The sequence below is a fragment of the Myxocyprinus asiaticus genome, chromosome 1 (genome assembly GCF_019703515.2).
Source record: "Myxocyprinus asiaticus isolate MX2 ecotype Aquarium Trade chromosome 1, UBuf_Myxa_2, whole genome shotgun sequence".
NCBI classification, from domain to species: domain Eukaryota; kingdom Metazoa; phylum Chordata; class Actinopteri; order Cypriniformes; family Catostomidae; genus Myxocyprinus; species Myxocyprinus asiaticus.
The window spans coordinates 60,273,664-60,291,007 of record NC_059344.1 but is presented as its reverse complement, the minus strand read 5'-3'; the positions used below and the strand labels follow the sequence as shown (position 1 = coordinate 60,291,007).

Sequence of the window (17,344 nt, the reverse complement as noted above, 5' to 3'; positions counted from 1 at the left end):
CTTACGTCATCACAAACACGCATGGAGAACACAACGCGATTCATCATACTTTTTGTTTTTTTGTTATTTTGGTGCCATTATGCACAGCAGAGTGAACGACAACTGCGTATATGTGCGCTTCATGGTGTAACTCATCAGATGTCCAGGGGAAGGCGGCTTGCTGCTGCTCGCAAACGGCGTTTTTTGAGGAGACAGCTGATTGCAAGGAATTAATTTGCATCTTTGTTTACACTGCACTCTTACTCACACTCGTGTCCAAGGTGAAGTTATCACCACTGTCATCTCCTATCATACCCTATATTTATAACCTATAATAGTATTTATATATAGTATTTATAAGGTGTATAGATAGATAGATAGATGTCGTCATTGGCTAAAACGCATGCGCAGGTTACTTTACTTCCTGAACGCGTGCGCACCCGAGTCTGAGTTGCTTTCACATTCACGCGAATCGTGCTACAGTTCCATTGTAACCGAACTCAGACCACCCCCTACAGGTAGCCTCGGGGTTCGGTACCGTGGTGCGCTCCCTGGTCCGCATGACAGCTTTCACATTACCAATTTTTCATGTGAACCGTGCTGTGTTTCGAACTAAACTGCCAGTGTGAAAGCACCCTTAATCAGAAGGATCCATTTGCTCTACATTTAATCTCATTGCTGTCTTGGAGACACAGTTGAGATGTTAAAGAGATTTCATTTGTGGCTTTGATTCCCTATGGGCAGCCATTGTAAGAAAAAAAAAAACACCAAACTGACATCAGTTGTCCACTGATGGACAGGAAACAGCTTTATGCTGACTCAACAGGAAGCCTCACCTCTGGACTAATATTCTGTACAGTTTTCAGGGTGGGGATGAGCAGAAACAAAAGTGTTATGATTGTGTTCATATCTGTCTGATGGAGTGTGTGATTAGTCTGTGGGGACAAGTAAATCAGCTCCCTTTAATGCTTCCGTGGCTCTGTGTCTGTTCTGAATAAACAGGCTTTGTTCATTTTCTGTGGCTTTTAGCTAAGGCAAAGTTAGACAGAAAGAGAGTGCACCTGGTCTGTCAGTCTCTGCTGGTGGTAACTGGCCCATCTACTGTAGTGTAATCAAAAGGAGCACAGACAGGCCTGTCCAGACAGTACCCTCGGCCACCTGTGTCTGCCAACCTCATACCTGAAGCACTGATGAATAACAGATCACTCCTCAGGCATTTAATACTCACTTGTTTTCACTGTCTGCCCCCCCCCCCCCCCCCCCCGCCTTACTCAAAACACACACATACTGTACTTATGCTTCTGTTGATGCTCTCTAATACACACACACACACACACACACACACAGTTATAAATACTTTCAACCCTGTCACCCCCACACTCTTTTTGATACTTTCATCCCTGTTAACCAAAAATACACTTTCTCTCTCACACACATACATTTCTATAGATATTTTCAATCCTGTTACTCATAAACATACAAAGACACACACGCATACATTCATCTTTTCAACCCTGTTACCCAGAAATAAAAAAAATGTCTCTGTCTGTCTCTCTCTCTCTCTCTCTCTCTCTCTCTCTCTCACACACACACACACACACACACACACGTTGGTGCAGCTATCATTATGAGGACTCTCCATAGACATAATGATTTTTATACTGTAAGTACTATACTTATGCTAAGTATAGATTCTATCCCCTAACCCTAACCCTACCCCTAAACCTCACAAAAAACATTCTGCATTTTTACATTTTCAATAAAACATCGTTCAGTATTTTTTTTTTTAAATGATTTGAATTATGGGGACACTAGAAATGTCCTCATAAACCACATTTATAGCATAATACCCTTGTAATTACCAGTTTGTAACCTAAAAAAAAGTCCTCGTAAACCACTTAAACCTGCCCACACACACACACACACACACACTCCTATTGACGCTTTCAACCCTGTTTCTAATAAAACCACACTAACACACTCATTGATACTTTCAACCCTGTTACCCACAAGTACACTCTTTCTCTCTCACACACATTACTACTGATATTTTCAACCCTGTTTTTCATAAACACACACACACACACACACACACACACACACACACACTTATTGAGACTATCAACCCTGTTTCCCAGAAACACACACACACACTTGCTTGATTTAAACACGGGCCTTATCTCTCTGCACATGACATATTTCATTTGTAATTATTGATGCCATAAATGTTACCATTACTTGACATGCAAATCTATAATGCTTATTCCACAGTTTACATACCAGGTCCTATTTTAAGAGTGCTAGCATTAAGTGCAGTGCAAAGTCAGTGGGCCTGGCATTTTCATGCAAGCATGCGCTAAGTCTAGGCGCAAGTGGGTTAAATGAAATTGCCCGCACAACGCGCAAATGGGCTGGATAAAGTGAAATTTAATTCTGAGGTTTTCTCTGGTTATTCCACCGACTTTGTCCTATTAAATAGTGCATTCCCTCAAGCACCAGCGATATAAACAAAGACAGCACATTCATAAGAAGTTGGTAGTGTAAATGGACTTTATGAAATGAATTAGAAGAATTAAAAATTACGTTCTTTTGTACATTAACTGCATCCTTGATGATTGTCGGGCATATTTCTATGAGAGTGATAAGCTCCTTTTATACACATGGAAAGTGTGATTCTCATCAGAATTTGTATGTAGACTGCATTAAATTATAGACAATGTAAGTATTATTGATTAATTTTCATCTACTGTTACAAATCATGGTTAGTATTAACAGTGATGGTATCGGCAAGCACTTCACTTCTACTGGTCGATTTTGAATTCATTTATTGAAACACAAAATTTTTTTTACCAAAAATATTTATAAATTCAAGTTACACTTCAAATGAAATGAAAATATAATCGAAATAACTAAGTGGTCAAAAGATCATACCAATTCCAAACATTTTACTATCTCCAACTTCTTCCACTGGCCCGTTTTGCAGTGACTGAAAAATCACTCTGCAACAACAGGTGGAAAAATACCAATACAAATTAGATCATAAATACAATTGTGCATTTAAACACATTAATACTAATTGAAAAATAAACCATGACCAACAGATAATTTAACACAAATCTAACAAATCTTTTTGTTTCATATAAGACAGCTACAACTCTGATTGTCAGTGACATAATTTGGATGATCTACTATATTTTCAGAGTTTGGACATGAACTTTATTACCACCTGCTGGTAGAATAAAAAAACTGCGAATGCAGGAACTGTATTTAGACTTTGCGCTAAGACGTGGCTTTCAAACGTCTTAGCGCAATGACCTACAACCTATTTCTCAGGAAAATAGCAAATTGTGCTTTGCACCACTTCATTAACCTACAAAACACACACAGTTTGCACGCATACACCCACAATAGCGGAAACACTCCCACCCATGCCCACTTGCGCTTTGTGCTGGCAAGAATATTGGATAAGACATTGCGCATGGTTGTTGTGCGTAGAGCTCCGCTTTGCACACTCATAAAAATAGAGCCGTCTATTTGTGTGTGTGTGTGTTTTCATCAAGCTATCATGTTGCGTTATGTTATTCTTATTCATATCGGACCTATAATGCATGTAACATTAGTACTATTTTTCTGTTTATCTATGAAACTACATGCCAAACCTCCTTGGTCATAAATGTGTCTGTGACTCTAGTGCATAATTCTGTGGTGTCTGAAATAAGAATGTTCAGTAAAATCTTTTTTCTGCAAATTTTTTAAAAATAATTATGAATCATTCTAAAATAATAAAATCGAATCGTGACCAAATTTCAGATTTCACAATGCATCGAAATCGTTTGGTAAAGAATCGAATTGTTGTCAGAGCAATTATTTAAATATTTACACCACTACTTTCTACTCTGTTACCCACAAATGCACATTTTCCCTCTCTCTCTGTCTCTCTCTCTCTCTCTCTCTCTCTCTGTCTCTCTCTTTCTCACACACACACACACACACACACACATACATAAACACTCCTATTAAAACTTTCAACCCTATTTCTCATAAATACACACAGACATACCATTGACTTATTGTTCTTAAAGCTGATTATAATTTCAACAGACTAACCCTTACCCTCCCCCTAAAAGAAAACATTGTTGCTATTTTATAATAATAATAATAATAATAATAATAATAATAAACATTATTTATTTTGCTTTTGAATAATATTACCTTTAAGAACATCCCCAAAGGGAGTTTTACATTTGTGATTAACAGAGTCGAAATGCACACACACACACACACACACACACACACACACACACACACACACACACGTTGGTGCGGCTATCCTTATGAGGACTCTCCATAGACATAATGATTTTTATACTGTACAAACTGTAGATTCTATCCCCTATCCCTAACCCTACCCCTAAACCTAACCCTCACAAAAAACGTTCTGCATTTTTACATTTTCAAAAAAACATCGTTTAGTATGTTTTTTTTTTTTTTAAGCGATTTGAATTATGGTGACACTAGAAATGTCCTCATAAACCACATTTTTAGCATAATACCCTTGTAATTACCAGTTTGTAACCTACAAAAATGTCCTCGTAAACCACCCAAACACACACACACACACACACACACACACACACACACACACACACACACAAAATCCTCAGGATGACTAAATATCTGTCTTATTTTTATTACTGGAAACTGAAGCTGATGTCATCTAGGCTTACAGCCACTGAGATCTACATAAACATAAGATCCAGAATCAGGAGGGGCTGAAACTCCAGCGAATCTCAATATTGATCACAGCAATGCAGTCTGGGAGTCTCTGTTGTACACACTTTGTGACAGGAAGTTCTTTTTGCCCTCACCCCTACTTTCTTATGAAGTCATATTTGACTTTGTGGGTGGGAAATCGAGGGAGGGGTAGGAAATGAAAGGATCAAAAAAAGAAAGGTCACATAGCACCATCTGGACAGTAGCTGGGCTTGAAGGTTTGCCTCATTAAAAGAGAGAGTCCAAGCAGTTAGTCTGTTCTGTGACTCAAGAATAGATTTGTATGGAGATCATCTCTCCACATCAAAGTGGTCTCTCATCACTAAACCAGAGGGAATGAAGTCATACCCTCCACAGGCATTCCCAGACATGTCCCGAAATCTGACGTGTTGACTTAATGTACCCTTAGAAACCTAATGCATGAATCATGGCTTTGATATGACAGGTCTATAATTGTGATTTAATGCTGAGGAAATCACACACACGCCTTCAGTTATTAGCACTGGTAATGATGATTTAGTAAACATTTGCGTTAGTGCTTCTTTCTTTTCTCTTTTCTTTGAGCTTTGTCTGCTAAGATTTTCTCTCTGTCAAGCAGACTTCCTGAAAGAGTGGGTAGGAGCTGTGTGCTCACCGCAAAGTCAACTAGGCTCCTTAAATTTCAAGAAAGAAAAACACACATAGTATTAAAAAGTGTAAAATGCTCTTAAGCAGAGGGAAAAATATCTCGCTTTTGGAATTTGAAAGGCAATAAAAACAAAGGTGTAACCCTGCTATCAGGTTATTAAAGCCAAAACTTCCTTTTTTAAGTTCCTGGTCATATTTTGCAGTAATTATTTCAAAGAAGACAAAGTAAGTAGTGTTGCGAATGCCGTTTCATGCTGACTTTGTAACCCTGTCGGTCATGTGCCACGTTCTTTCCCTGTGTTTTATCTGAAACTAGTGATTTTGTTTGTTCAATTATTGCCCTTCTGTTTTCTCTTCAATTTCTAATGGTAACTTTCACAGTGCTTGATAATTGGAGGGGGCCCCTGTGGCTTGCGGACTGCGATCGAGTTGGCTCTCCTCGGAGTCAAGGTGGTGGTGATAGAGAAGAGAGATACATTCTCCAGGAACAACGTCCTGCATCTATGGCCCTTCACGATTCATGACCTTAGGGGGTTGGGGGCCAAGAAGTTCTATGGCAAGTTCTGCGCTGGAGCGATAGACCATATCAGTGAGTTTTCATGCAATCTCTCTAGAGATCTGTGTTTTTTAATCATGTTCTGAACAACACCCTTTTGAAGAGGTAGTAATTTTTGTTAGTTTTTTTCATTCAGCCTTTGTTGTGTTGAGGGGTTATTTAAAGGGATAATTAACCTAAAAATAAAATACAAAATGTTATTTAGCAGAACATGCATCCTGGTTTTTAAATACAGTTGAAGTTTTTTTTTTAGTGAATAATGAATTAAATTTCAATCTCTTCCTCACACAAAGCTACCATGGCTTTAAAAGAAGCACATATGCCATATGGGCTGCTTTTATGGCACTTTTTTTTTGTCATTTTTGGAGCTCAACAGGCCCAGTCGCCATCCACTTTTATTGTATAGAAAAGCAACAATGACAGAATTTCCATTTTTTTGGAGAACTGTCTAAACGATGGAGCTCTAATTGAAATGTCTCTCCAATTTCTGCATTTCTGTTCTCACATCTGTTAGTTTTACTGGCTGGTGGTTTTTTCAAATGACGCAGTGTTAGCGAGACTGTGAAGCTGATGGTTCTTGTTTTGGCTTTGGCAGGCATTCGGCAGCTCCAGCTCATGCTCCTGAAAATCGCTCTAGTTCTTGGTGTGGAGTTTCATGTTAATGTGGAGTTCGTCAAGCTGGTGGAACCTTCAGAGGACCAAGAGAATGAGGGTGAGGCTGGTTGCAGCTCATTACAGCACCTGTCAAATGTTGGACCTGCCTACTCATTTCTTATTGTTACTATTTTCTCATTAAAGCTATGAAATAACACAAGTGAAAGAATGAGAAGTATGTTTCCAAACAACAACAGCCTGTTCTTCTCTTGAATGCTCATTCATTATGAGCTAACAGTGCATTTTTGTTTGAAGCTTATTCATTGCACTCCTTTGTCTTATTTAAAGTCATCTTGAAATCAGTATTAACCGACTGTTTAATAGGACATTATTAAAAGTATAAATTTTCCGATGTATCGCAATCTTCCTTTGAACAATATCAATATTGATTCTTAAATCACAAGATCGATCTTTTACTCTATGTGGCAACCCTCTATAATGCCAGTAAATCACTTGCATGTGTGACCAGATTTCGTGCTATGCGACTGAAAATATAATACAATTACTTTTCAGACAGAGTAATTAGTACAGTAATCTAATTACAGTGTAGAAGATGTAATTAGTAGTTAGTAATTTATTACTTTTTAGAGTAACTTACCCAACACTGGGTGTGATTAGCCACTGGCTGGTTAACTTTCAGATTTCACTCACCAGTGATTGAGTAGTATAGTGGCAAAGAAGTTTAGCAATGAGATCCTTTCACTGCATGTTGAGATTAAGAGTTTGGTTTGAATCATTCTGTCTCCAAAGGCAAGATCCAAGCAATTCATTTGTCATTAAATAATGTCTCTTTTAATATCCTTTCTGTTCTTTAAAGTCAGTTGTTTATTAAAAACAACAAAAAAGGAAACAATATCATAAAGATAAGAATAAGGAAACAATATAGAAAAGATTTAATTATAATCACACATAGCACGAAAGTGCTAAAGAAACCATGCACGTCCACTCTCATTATGTTTTACATTTGGAAGATGATTTGATCCAAAGCAACTTACAGTGCATTCAGGTTTTAAATTTTTTATCACTTTTGTGTGTTCCATGGGAATCAAACTCATGATCTTGGCATTGCTAGTGCCATGTTCTACCAGCTGAGCTACAGGAACCCGTTAATATGTGCCCACTGGCTGATGCCGGTAGTCTTAAAGAGACAGTACCGATTTAGCACATGTTCTACATATCAATGTATAAACCTGCAGATAGTACAAATTTTGCATGTAAATTATAAACATGTAATAAAAAATATATATGCAATATCATATATGCAATTTCAAGACATTTATTAATTTAATACACTGAATTTGAACATTTGTCAAAAGCTAAAATGTGACCAATATGATGACAAATTAGTTATATATATACCTTGTTACTTTAAATTAATGTTTTCAAATTGTACCAAGAGGGGTTAATTAAAAGTTTAGAAGGTACTTTGTACATAATAGCATTATCTGAGAGAGAATTTCTTTCATATGTAAGAAATATGGACATTGTTTATCCGAAATTTTATACTGAAATATAAATATATAAATACTGTAAAGCATGCATTGCATACAAACCTTTTCTCTCTAGATCTAAGAAATGAAGAAACAATTAGTTGATCCTCGTAATTAGAAACAGATCTCTTGGGTCTAGGTACTTTGCGTTTAATCGTTTTTCCATATTTGGCCTCTCTGGTTATCTGTGGTAGGACAACATCACATAAGCTTCTCCTCTCAGCTGATTGGACCCTTACACTCTAGACCATAAGCAATCCATTTCTCCTCCGTCAACAGCAATGACAGCAGGCTGATAAAAACAAAAGAGCTTTCTAAATTAAAACCGTGTGGTTGCTGTGACTTTGCGTCAAACCCTTGAGGCGATATGCATGTGTACTGATTAAAGTTCGGTTGGATCATGTTAAATCATCAAAACAGCCCTGGTTCATTTAGCCTTAAATGGATTCATTGTGTTCGCAACGTTTGACTTTGATGGTTGGCTTTTTTGACAGTAGTTGTATGTAGACTTGCTGTGATATATTTTCGGAATGCAGTATGCTAAGAAAGATTACATAATGTATTCTCAACTTTTTCTAGCTTTGTGAATGCAAATGTTGCTGCTCAGATTAGTTAATTGGCCATTTAGCAGATGATTTTCAAGCAGTACAAGGACAGTCCCCCAGAAGTAAACTTGAGTGAAGAATATTTTGATATTGATATTTATTGTCCTGTTGAACCATCCAGCTCCTGTCCTCCACAGTGAAAATTTTTATTTCTTTTTCATAGCTCGGCAGACTTAAAAGGATAGTTCACCTAAAAATGAAAATTCTCTCATGCAATCTAAGATGTATATGACTTTCTTTCTTCTGCAGAACACAAACAGACATTTTTAGATGAATATCTCAGCTCTGTAGCTCAATTCAGTGCAAGTGTGTGGTGGCCAGGCCTTTGAAGCTCCAAAAAGCAGATCAAGTCAGCACAAACATAATCCATCAAACTCCAGTGGTTAAATCAATGTCTTCTGAAGTGATCCAGATGGTTTTGGGAGAGAACTGTTACTCCTTTTTCACTATAAATTTTAAAAATTAGCAGTCTCCTTGGAGATCATGATTTCAAGCTTGATTACACTTCCTATAGTGCCATCGAGCGCTCCACGCATGTGTCAAGCACTAGGACATGTAATCAAGTTTGAAATAATGATCGCCAAGGAGACTGCTGATGTCAAGATTTATGGTGAAAAAGGAGTAACATTTTGGTCTGTTCTCACCCAAAACCATCTGGATCAGTTCAGAAGACATTGATTTAACCACTGGAGTTTGATGGATTACCTTTATGATGACTGTATCTCCTTTTTGGAGCTTCAAAGGCCTGGCCACCATTCACTTGCATTGGTGGACCTACAGAGCTGAGATATTCTTCTAAAAGAAGAAAGAAAGTCATACACATCTGGGATGGCATGAGGGTGAGTAAGTGATGAGAGGATTTTCATTTTTGGGTGAACTATCCCTTTAATGGAGTTCTCTGTTATGTTTAATTCAAGTATGAACTTTGTCTCAGATGTTTTACCTAAAATTCCTTTGGAGACATAGCAACAGTGTTGGGCAAGCTACTAAAAAAAATTTAGCCAGCTTAGCTACCAACTACTCAACAGAAAAAGTAGCAAGGTACACTACAAGCTACACGCGAAAAGTAGCTCGCTACATATACTTTAACAGCAGATGCACAGAGCATACTGTCATAGACAAAGCACCTAAAAGACATATTCACATGACGTTTATCAAAGCCATGGTGCAGTATATTTCAGTTAAGTGCAATACAGTATACAAGTGTACAGTAGGTGCAATATGTACAGTATGTGTACGTAAAAAAAACCAAACATGTAAATTCATATTTAGACATGAATTTCTGTATTTGCATGGTGCTTCAAAGTACTTCAAAGAATACCATGTTACTACCATGGTAATTTGATATAAGATTACCATATTCATATACTATTGTATTTACATGGTGCTTCAAGGTAATTAAAAAAATACCATGGTACTTCGCTATATTACCACATTCATATACCATTGTATTAACATGGTGCTTCCAGATAATGGTACATGTTCAAAAAAAATGGTAATGTCATGGTACTTTTTAAAGTGTTTTCGTGTGGGCTAATAAGTGTTTTGATACTCTTTTGGTTGGAAAATGTATTTACCTGCAGAAGTCGTTCACATGCTGCACACATGTTAAACTTAATAAAGACTTTCTTCATCACTGCGATAGGATGTATTTGCAGGTTTGGTTTCCATTGATTGATTGTAGATCCACTGCAACCAGCGTTATCTTTATTTGCCATGTTATAAAATATCCCATGAGCTTGTTGACAAGTGATAGCACGCGCCAAATGATTCAGCAGTGCGAGCACAAGCTTTCTGAATCATTCAGATTGAATCGCGAACCCATTCAGACTGCTTTCCTATCACGTGTGACCAATTAATTGTAAAACACCGACTCAAATGAGCGAGTCATTTGTGATCAGACATATTTAGTTCAATTCAAAACTGGCATTAGTAAACACTGGGTACAAGGCATGATGTAGCGGTGTAGCTTTTGTCAACACTATGCCGCTACCTTGTCAAAAATATCACTTCGCTACTGAAAAGCTACTTGATTTAAAAACTAGCAAAGCTACTGTCTCGCTACTCAGAAATGTAGTTAAGCTAATAGCTTCACTATTTGTAGTGAAGCTACTGCCCATCACTGCATAGCAGTAGAAACAAATGAGACAATTGTTGGCCTACAGTAATAGTGTAGTGCTATGAAAATAAATGTGGATAGCACAACTCAGATAATTTGCTCTTGGAAGAATGTGATGAGAAATGTTTGCATTCATACAGTATTTGGACCTTAGTACCTTGGCAAATCTGAGCAAAGTTTGGGAAATTGTTGAGATCTCTTCTGAAACTCTACAGGTAACACATGTGAGATTACCAGTGCCTTTTTTTCAAGGTGAAAATCAAAGAAGTATGACACTTAAAGCTCAAGTGTGCACTCGTATCGCAGTTTAATATGCAGAGACAAATATAAGTAAACCATTTATAGGGTAAACACTTTGACTCTGTGGTGCTATGAACACATTGCTTTTTTATTTGAGTAACTTGTTGGGGGGGGGGCGAATCTGTTTGCAGACCAACGGAAGATGTTGGGATTGTTCAGCAAACCTTTTCGAAATCATTAGTTTTGCAGTTCCATTTGGTAAGATAAGTGGTGTAGAAATTACACGTCACCTTTAAAGGGATAGTTCACTTAAAAAATAAAATTCTATGCTTATTTACTCACCCTCATGCTATCCCATATGTGTATGACTTTCTTTCTTCAGCAGAACACAAATAAAATTTTTTAGAAGAATATCTCAGCTCTGTAGGTCCATACAATGCAAGTGAATGATGATCAGACCTTTGTACCTCCAAAAATCACATAGGCAGCAGTGGTTAAATTCATATCTTCAGAAGTGATATAATAGGTGTGGGTGAGAAACAGATCAAAATATAAGTCCTTTTTTTACTCTAAATCTCCACTTTCACTTTTACATCTGAAAGTCACATGCGGTGCCTGTTTAGTTTCACTTTCACATCTGAAAGTGAAAGTGGAGATTTAGAGTAAAAAAAAATGACTGTTGATCTGTTTCTCACCCACATCTATTTTATCATTCTGAAGATATGGATTTATACAATGGAGTCTTATGGATTACTTTTATGTTTGCTTCATGTGATTTTTGGAGCTACAAAGGTCTGATCTCATTCACTTGCATTAAAGAGCTGAGATATTTTTCTAAAAATCCTTTTTTGTGTTCTGCAGAAGAAAGAAAGTCATACACATCTGAGATGGCATGAGTGTGAGTAAATGATGAGAGAATATTTATTTTGGGGTGAACTATCCCTTTAAGCAAAACTCTTGATTGGTCTCCATTTAATCTCGTTGGTGTCTAGGTGAAGCAACTAATATTATTGAATCATTTGTGTTTTTTATCTTTCCTATGGTTCAGGCTGATTACCAAATATGAGTGTTTGTTTGTGCAGGGTCAGGCTGGAGGGCAGAGATCCGACCTGCTGATCACCCTGTGGCTGACTTTGACTTTGATGTGGTGGTGGGAGCTGATGGGAGACGGAACTCTTTAGAAGGTAAGAATATCCTTAAAGCTATTTCATGACTCATGATCATGCATTCGCAGACATTATGCTCTGTCACCATTGTAAATAAAAAAACTTGCTGCTTTCGATGCTCAGGTGAAATAAAGTTTGCATTCCATATGCCATACTAAATTACATATATTATGTGCACTAAAATAAAAATAAAAAACCCCCACATGTAATCCACTATGTTTACACAGTCAGTAAGAGGCTATAATATCCTTGCTCTATGATTACAAGCAAACTGCTGTAGCGGTAACTAAAACTGGACAACCTAAAATATGATAGTGAACCATGTGAACTGTTATTGAAAATAGTACGTCATATGGTTTTCACCAATGTCTAAAATGTATTTGCTCTTTAATACTGTATGTAACATTTGACATAATGAAACTACATTTTCTGAAGAAAATGTGAGTGGTACTTTTCTGTGCAAAAATAGGGTGTTTTTGATGGTTGCTAGGCGTTGCTACATGGTTGCTAGGGCATTGCTTGGATATTCTGGGTTATTGCTAGTTAAGCCACCTCCAAGTCTCTATGATATTTTGGTACCTAGATATGGCTTGTGTTCCTTCTTCAGTGTTAATCTATAGGATTTGTTCACCCGTTTTATCATTCACCAGGCAAAAATCGTAAGTCTGGTAGATTAAAAAAAGTTGTAGCACACCTCGCACAAACAATGCAGGACTTAAAATATTAACCATTTATTATTCAGTAATAGCAAAGTCTTTAAAGCATTGCAAATAGCAATGCTTGCCTTTGTTAGCGCCAAACTTCTTCACATAAAATACAAGACCACTCGCTGTCACGCTCTTTGTATCTGTAAAACAACCTCAGCGACTCTTCAAATTTGGCCGGCGTTCTTGACTGAAGTCCCTAAAATGGATTTGTTTCATCCAAGAAAGTCATTAAGCCATAAAATCGAGTTCTGTTGTGCAAAGCGATATGATATGACATGTCACCAGCCCCCCACCGTTACAAATGAGATCAGCGAATCAGCATGTGCTCTTGAGGAGCTCTCAGGGTTTTTGATCACATTTTAGCTGATGATGTGTGTCTGTTGGACTTTGTTTTCCATTTTTGACCATCTTTTCACTGATCCCTAATCAGATGCTATTACCAAAAAAACTGTTTGCCCCTCCAAGCTGTGGGTTGTTAGCTCACTGCCCAATTATGAGTAATCTTAGGGGGAAAAAACTGTGATTTTCGAGCTTGTTTTGGACATTAAGTAGTTTGGGGCATCTTGGGAAAGTTACATTTATCCCAGTGTGGATTTGGAGAGTAATGCGGATAACATAGGGGAGAGCTGATGTCCTAGCGAGTTAACAGTATGGCAGTTATGGAATATTCTGGCCCAAAATCAGATTTTTTAGGAAGAGAGACTAGAGCGAGTCATTCTCATCCCCGTTCCATCCTGCGAGGTAATGAAGGCACAGTCCTTCAAACAGTGTATCGATCAAAGTCAACCTGCTGAACAGCTGTTGAAATGAACATTTGTATCCTATTTGTTACAGCATGTTCTAATCAGGCATGACGACAAAGTGACAAGCATTAAAAGCTCTCTTCCATGTTAAACGTCATTCACAGCAAATAAATAGCTGGAAGTCGCCGAGTTTCTGTGCTGTTGGTTGCCAGTTGGCATTTCTAATTGACCACTGTATCCAACTGTATCAGGCGGCAGATCACTATCTGCACTCCTATTGGTAGTTGCTGTATCATGTTGCTGCTCATTTGCATAAAAGTGAACATACAGAAAATTTAACATACAAGACAAAAAAATCGACCAGAATTCATAAATTCTCATTGAAAATGAATAGCATCAGATTGCTTTGTCGCTGCAAATCACTGTCAATGTGAGCGCCCCTTGAGTTTTTGTCCTAACCAACTGCAACAAACTTTTTTGTGAAGGATTTTGACAGTCTCTTGCTTTCTATTTTCATCCAGTCTCGCTGGGTAGCTCCACCCACAGTGGAATCTCATTGTTCCAAAATCCCACACCATATACAGTATCTCAACCTAGTCTCAAAGAATGAACGTTACTAAAATATAACAAAATTTTTGCAAACAAATTTTATGTGCCGAGTTCTACGTTTTGCCGCAGTTTCCTGGTAAAATTAACACTAGAGGCGCTATAACTACTGTACGTTTTATTCACTTTATCACAAACCACGAGTACAACTGCTGATTATGACTTTATAAACACTTTTTTTTTTTTTGCACTATTACTGCTATGTTATGATATTGAAACACTTTTACTCAAATGCATCATTTAAAAAACGGCACGTTTTAACACTTCTATTACACAGACCTACATTTACACATGTACTCATTCGTGACTAGCTTCTGCAGTAGCTCACCTGATAGAGTGTTGGACTTTGGACTCTGAAATACGCGGTTAGAACCCACACAAACACGGAAGTTGACACGTGACACGAAAGTGTCATAGAAGCGAAACAAAACGATGTGCTTGCTTCAGAAAATTTCCTTTTCATTTCACATTTTGTTTTTGGACATGATTGGTTAGGTTTAGGTGTTGGTTTAGTGTAAGGACGTCTGTTTTGTTCACCACTCAGTTATCTTTTAGGACACTATTGGTTAGGTTTAGGCTAAAGTTTTTGGTTAGGGGAATACATTTTACTCAATAAATCCATCTTAAATTCATCTTGTCTGATTACAACACCATTTCACTCGCTTTTGGCACCCCCCACTGGACATTTCACTGGGAAACTGCAGCCAAACATGTAATACAGCAATTAATTTTGGTTTGCCAAAATGTTGCATTGGTCATGTAAATTTAATGAGACCAGGCTGACATTTCTGTATATTAAACATCAGATACTGTATGTTCTGATCATCCCGTCACACAGTTGTGGACAGACAACTTATTTGTGGCTGAAAACTATGTTCATTTTGAAAGAGGGACATTAACCGCAATTCTGATAGATAAAGCCAAACGTAGCTGGGTGTTTCTTCAACTTCAGGCACCTTTAGCTCTGTGAACTTCTAGAAAGTAAAGTGAAAACATTTTAAAAATTTGAAAAGTTTTTAACAATGTCCAGCAGTGTATGTACATGCGTCACAAGATTTATGTTATGTCATTGTTTATGAAAGTCATTAAATTCCCACCACATTGTCATTTCCACCACATCTCAATAATTAGAATAATCTATAAGAATAATAGAGTTGAAATAATAGAATGCCATGGTGGAAATGACGGAATTACATTATTACAGAAAATTTCATAGCTAATATTTTATGTATCCTAAATACACACGATTATATAATATATTCACACTTTTTACATAATTTGGCAAAATTACTGCTTGATTGGAAATGATGCCTAGAAAAAAATACTGTGCTGTCAAATCAAATTTACTTTATTTTTCTTTGTTTTCTTCAAACATCACTTGTCTCGTGTTTCACGTCAAGCCCGCTCTTCTCTGACACTTTTGTCGAATGTCTTTTGAAAAAACATTTTTGGGGGCAAATTGTTTGGTGTGGTGGAAATGTCTACACTAACTGTGGGAAGGCAATCATTTCTGAAAAATTGAGAGAAATAATTTTCACATGTATTGAATTTGTTTATATATTTATTTCTCTTTTTGTTTAGATTATCATAGTTTCAAAAATTTGATAATTTGTATTTTCATTATGGATTTTCATAGTTTAATACTGAATATGACCCTCATTACAAAAAGACAAAGTTGAAATCTGTTAGTTTTTACAAAAGTCAACCCCTGGGACTATGTTAAAGTAATTCTACCTTTCTTTAATACTGAACTTTTTTGAGCCTAATATAATGGTCCAAAGTGGCAGATTTTCTCTGGATTAGTGTACCCTCCACCAAACAGAAGAGTAAAATGCCAAATGATTACTTACTATTGTCTCTTTCTTAACTAATTCTTGGAAGGCAAGCATCACTATTACTATTGCTCATATGAGTTAGAGGTTTTTTAAAAAAAACATTTTTTCTGTACTGTTTGTGCAACGGACATGAATGGTACCTCAAATCATATGACTTGTTAAGGAGAGGTCTGCTATCCTTAGCAATCAGATTAAATCCCTTAGACTAACATTGAAGAAGGGATCCAAGCCATATCTACGGACCATAATATCATAAATATGTTTTGTTTTTTTACTTGGGCCAGTGAGCAGCCACCCAAAACACCCTAGCAACTGCCTAGCAATGCTTAAGGAACCACCAGAACATGCTTAAAAACGACTCAGCAACGACATAGTAAAATTTTCTACGGAAAATGTAAAATCTAGTTTCTTTTTTTTCCTCATTCTTTTTCTGTCTTAGGGTTCAGGAGGAAGGAATTTCGTGGCAAACTGGCCATTGCCATTACGGCAAACTTCATCAACAGGAACACTACAGCTGAGGTAAAGGTTGAGGAGATAAGTGGAGTCGCCTTCATCTTCAATCAGAAATTCTTTCAGGATCTCAAACAGGAGACTGGTGAGAGAAATTAACCATAATTTAGCCATCACAAAATGATACATCGCAGGATAAAACAAATACCTCTCAACCTAACTTTTGCCTACTTTGTATTTTCACCTCTTTGTGGCATTCCACCCACAATTTTCTATTAGTGTGTCAGTGTTACCTGCTGTTACGAAGGACCATACATATACTGTTGTCAGTCCTGTTTTAGAGTGATGGATAGAGTTACATTCACACAGAGTTTTGTGTTATGGAATTTGCCATCTTTACATTAGTATTCATGGCTATTGTGAGAACAGAAAAGGGGCTTTACTGGCTTTAGTTGTCAATCCCAAACTCTGTGTGAAAATGGCCTATGTTAAAGGGGCACTCAGTAATTTTTTCTCATTTAAAAAGTTTTACTGCCAAAGAAATGAATAGAAATTTTAAAACATATGTATAAAATCATTAGCAATGACATGAGATGAATACTCCTATCAGTAACCTTATAAAAGCTAATTAATTCTTCATGGAGAGGGTCCCCTCATGGGGGCAGCCATGTTAAGATCACATGATCAGCTGGATACTTCTCTCTTAATCTCAGTAACTGCCCTGCTGTTGGACATTTTCACTCAATGATTAAATTAATCATGACTGACTGTGAATAGTGAATTTCTACAATGGC

At 37.1% G+C, this 17,344-nt stretch overlaps 1 protein-coding gene across 3 annotated transcripts in view; it reads left to right on the top strand.

Moving 5' to 3' along the window:
* The window catches only part of LOC127440450 (F-actin-monooxygenase mical2b-like), an 87,345-nt gene that overhangs the window by 32,603 nt on the left and 37,398 nt on the right, over positions 1-17,344 (top strand). For all 3 annotated transcript variants that reach the window (XM_051697023.1, XM_051697041.1, XM_051697032.1), the window contains exons 3-6: positions 5,761-5,968; positions 6,531-6,647; positions 12,126-12,227; positions 16,540-16,695. In XM_051697023.1, the coding sequence (XP_051552983.1) occupies positions 5,761-5,968; positions 6,531-6,647; positions 12,126-12,227; positions 16,540-16,695 (583 nt within the window). The remainder of the gene's footprint in view (positions 1-5,760; positions 5,969-6,530; positions 6,648-12,125; positions 12,228-16,539; positions 16,696-17,344) is intronic.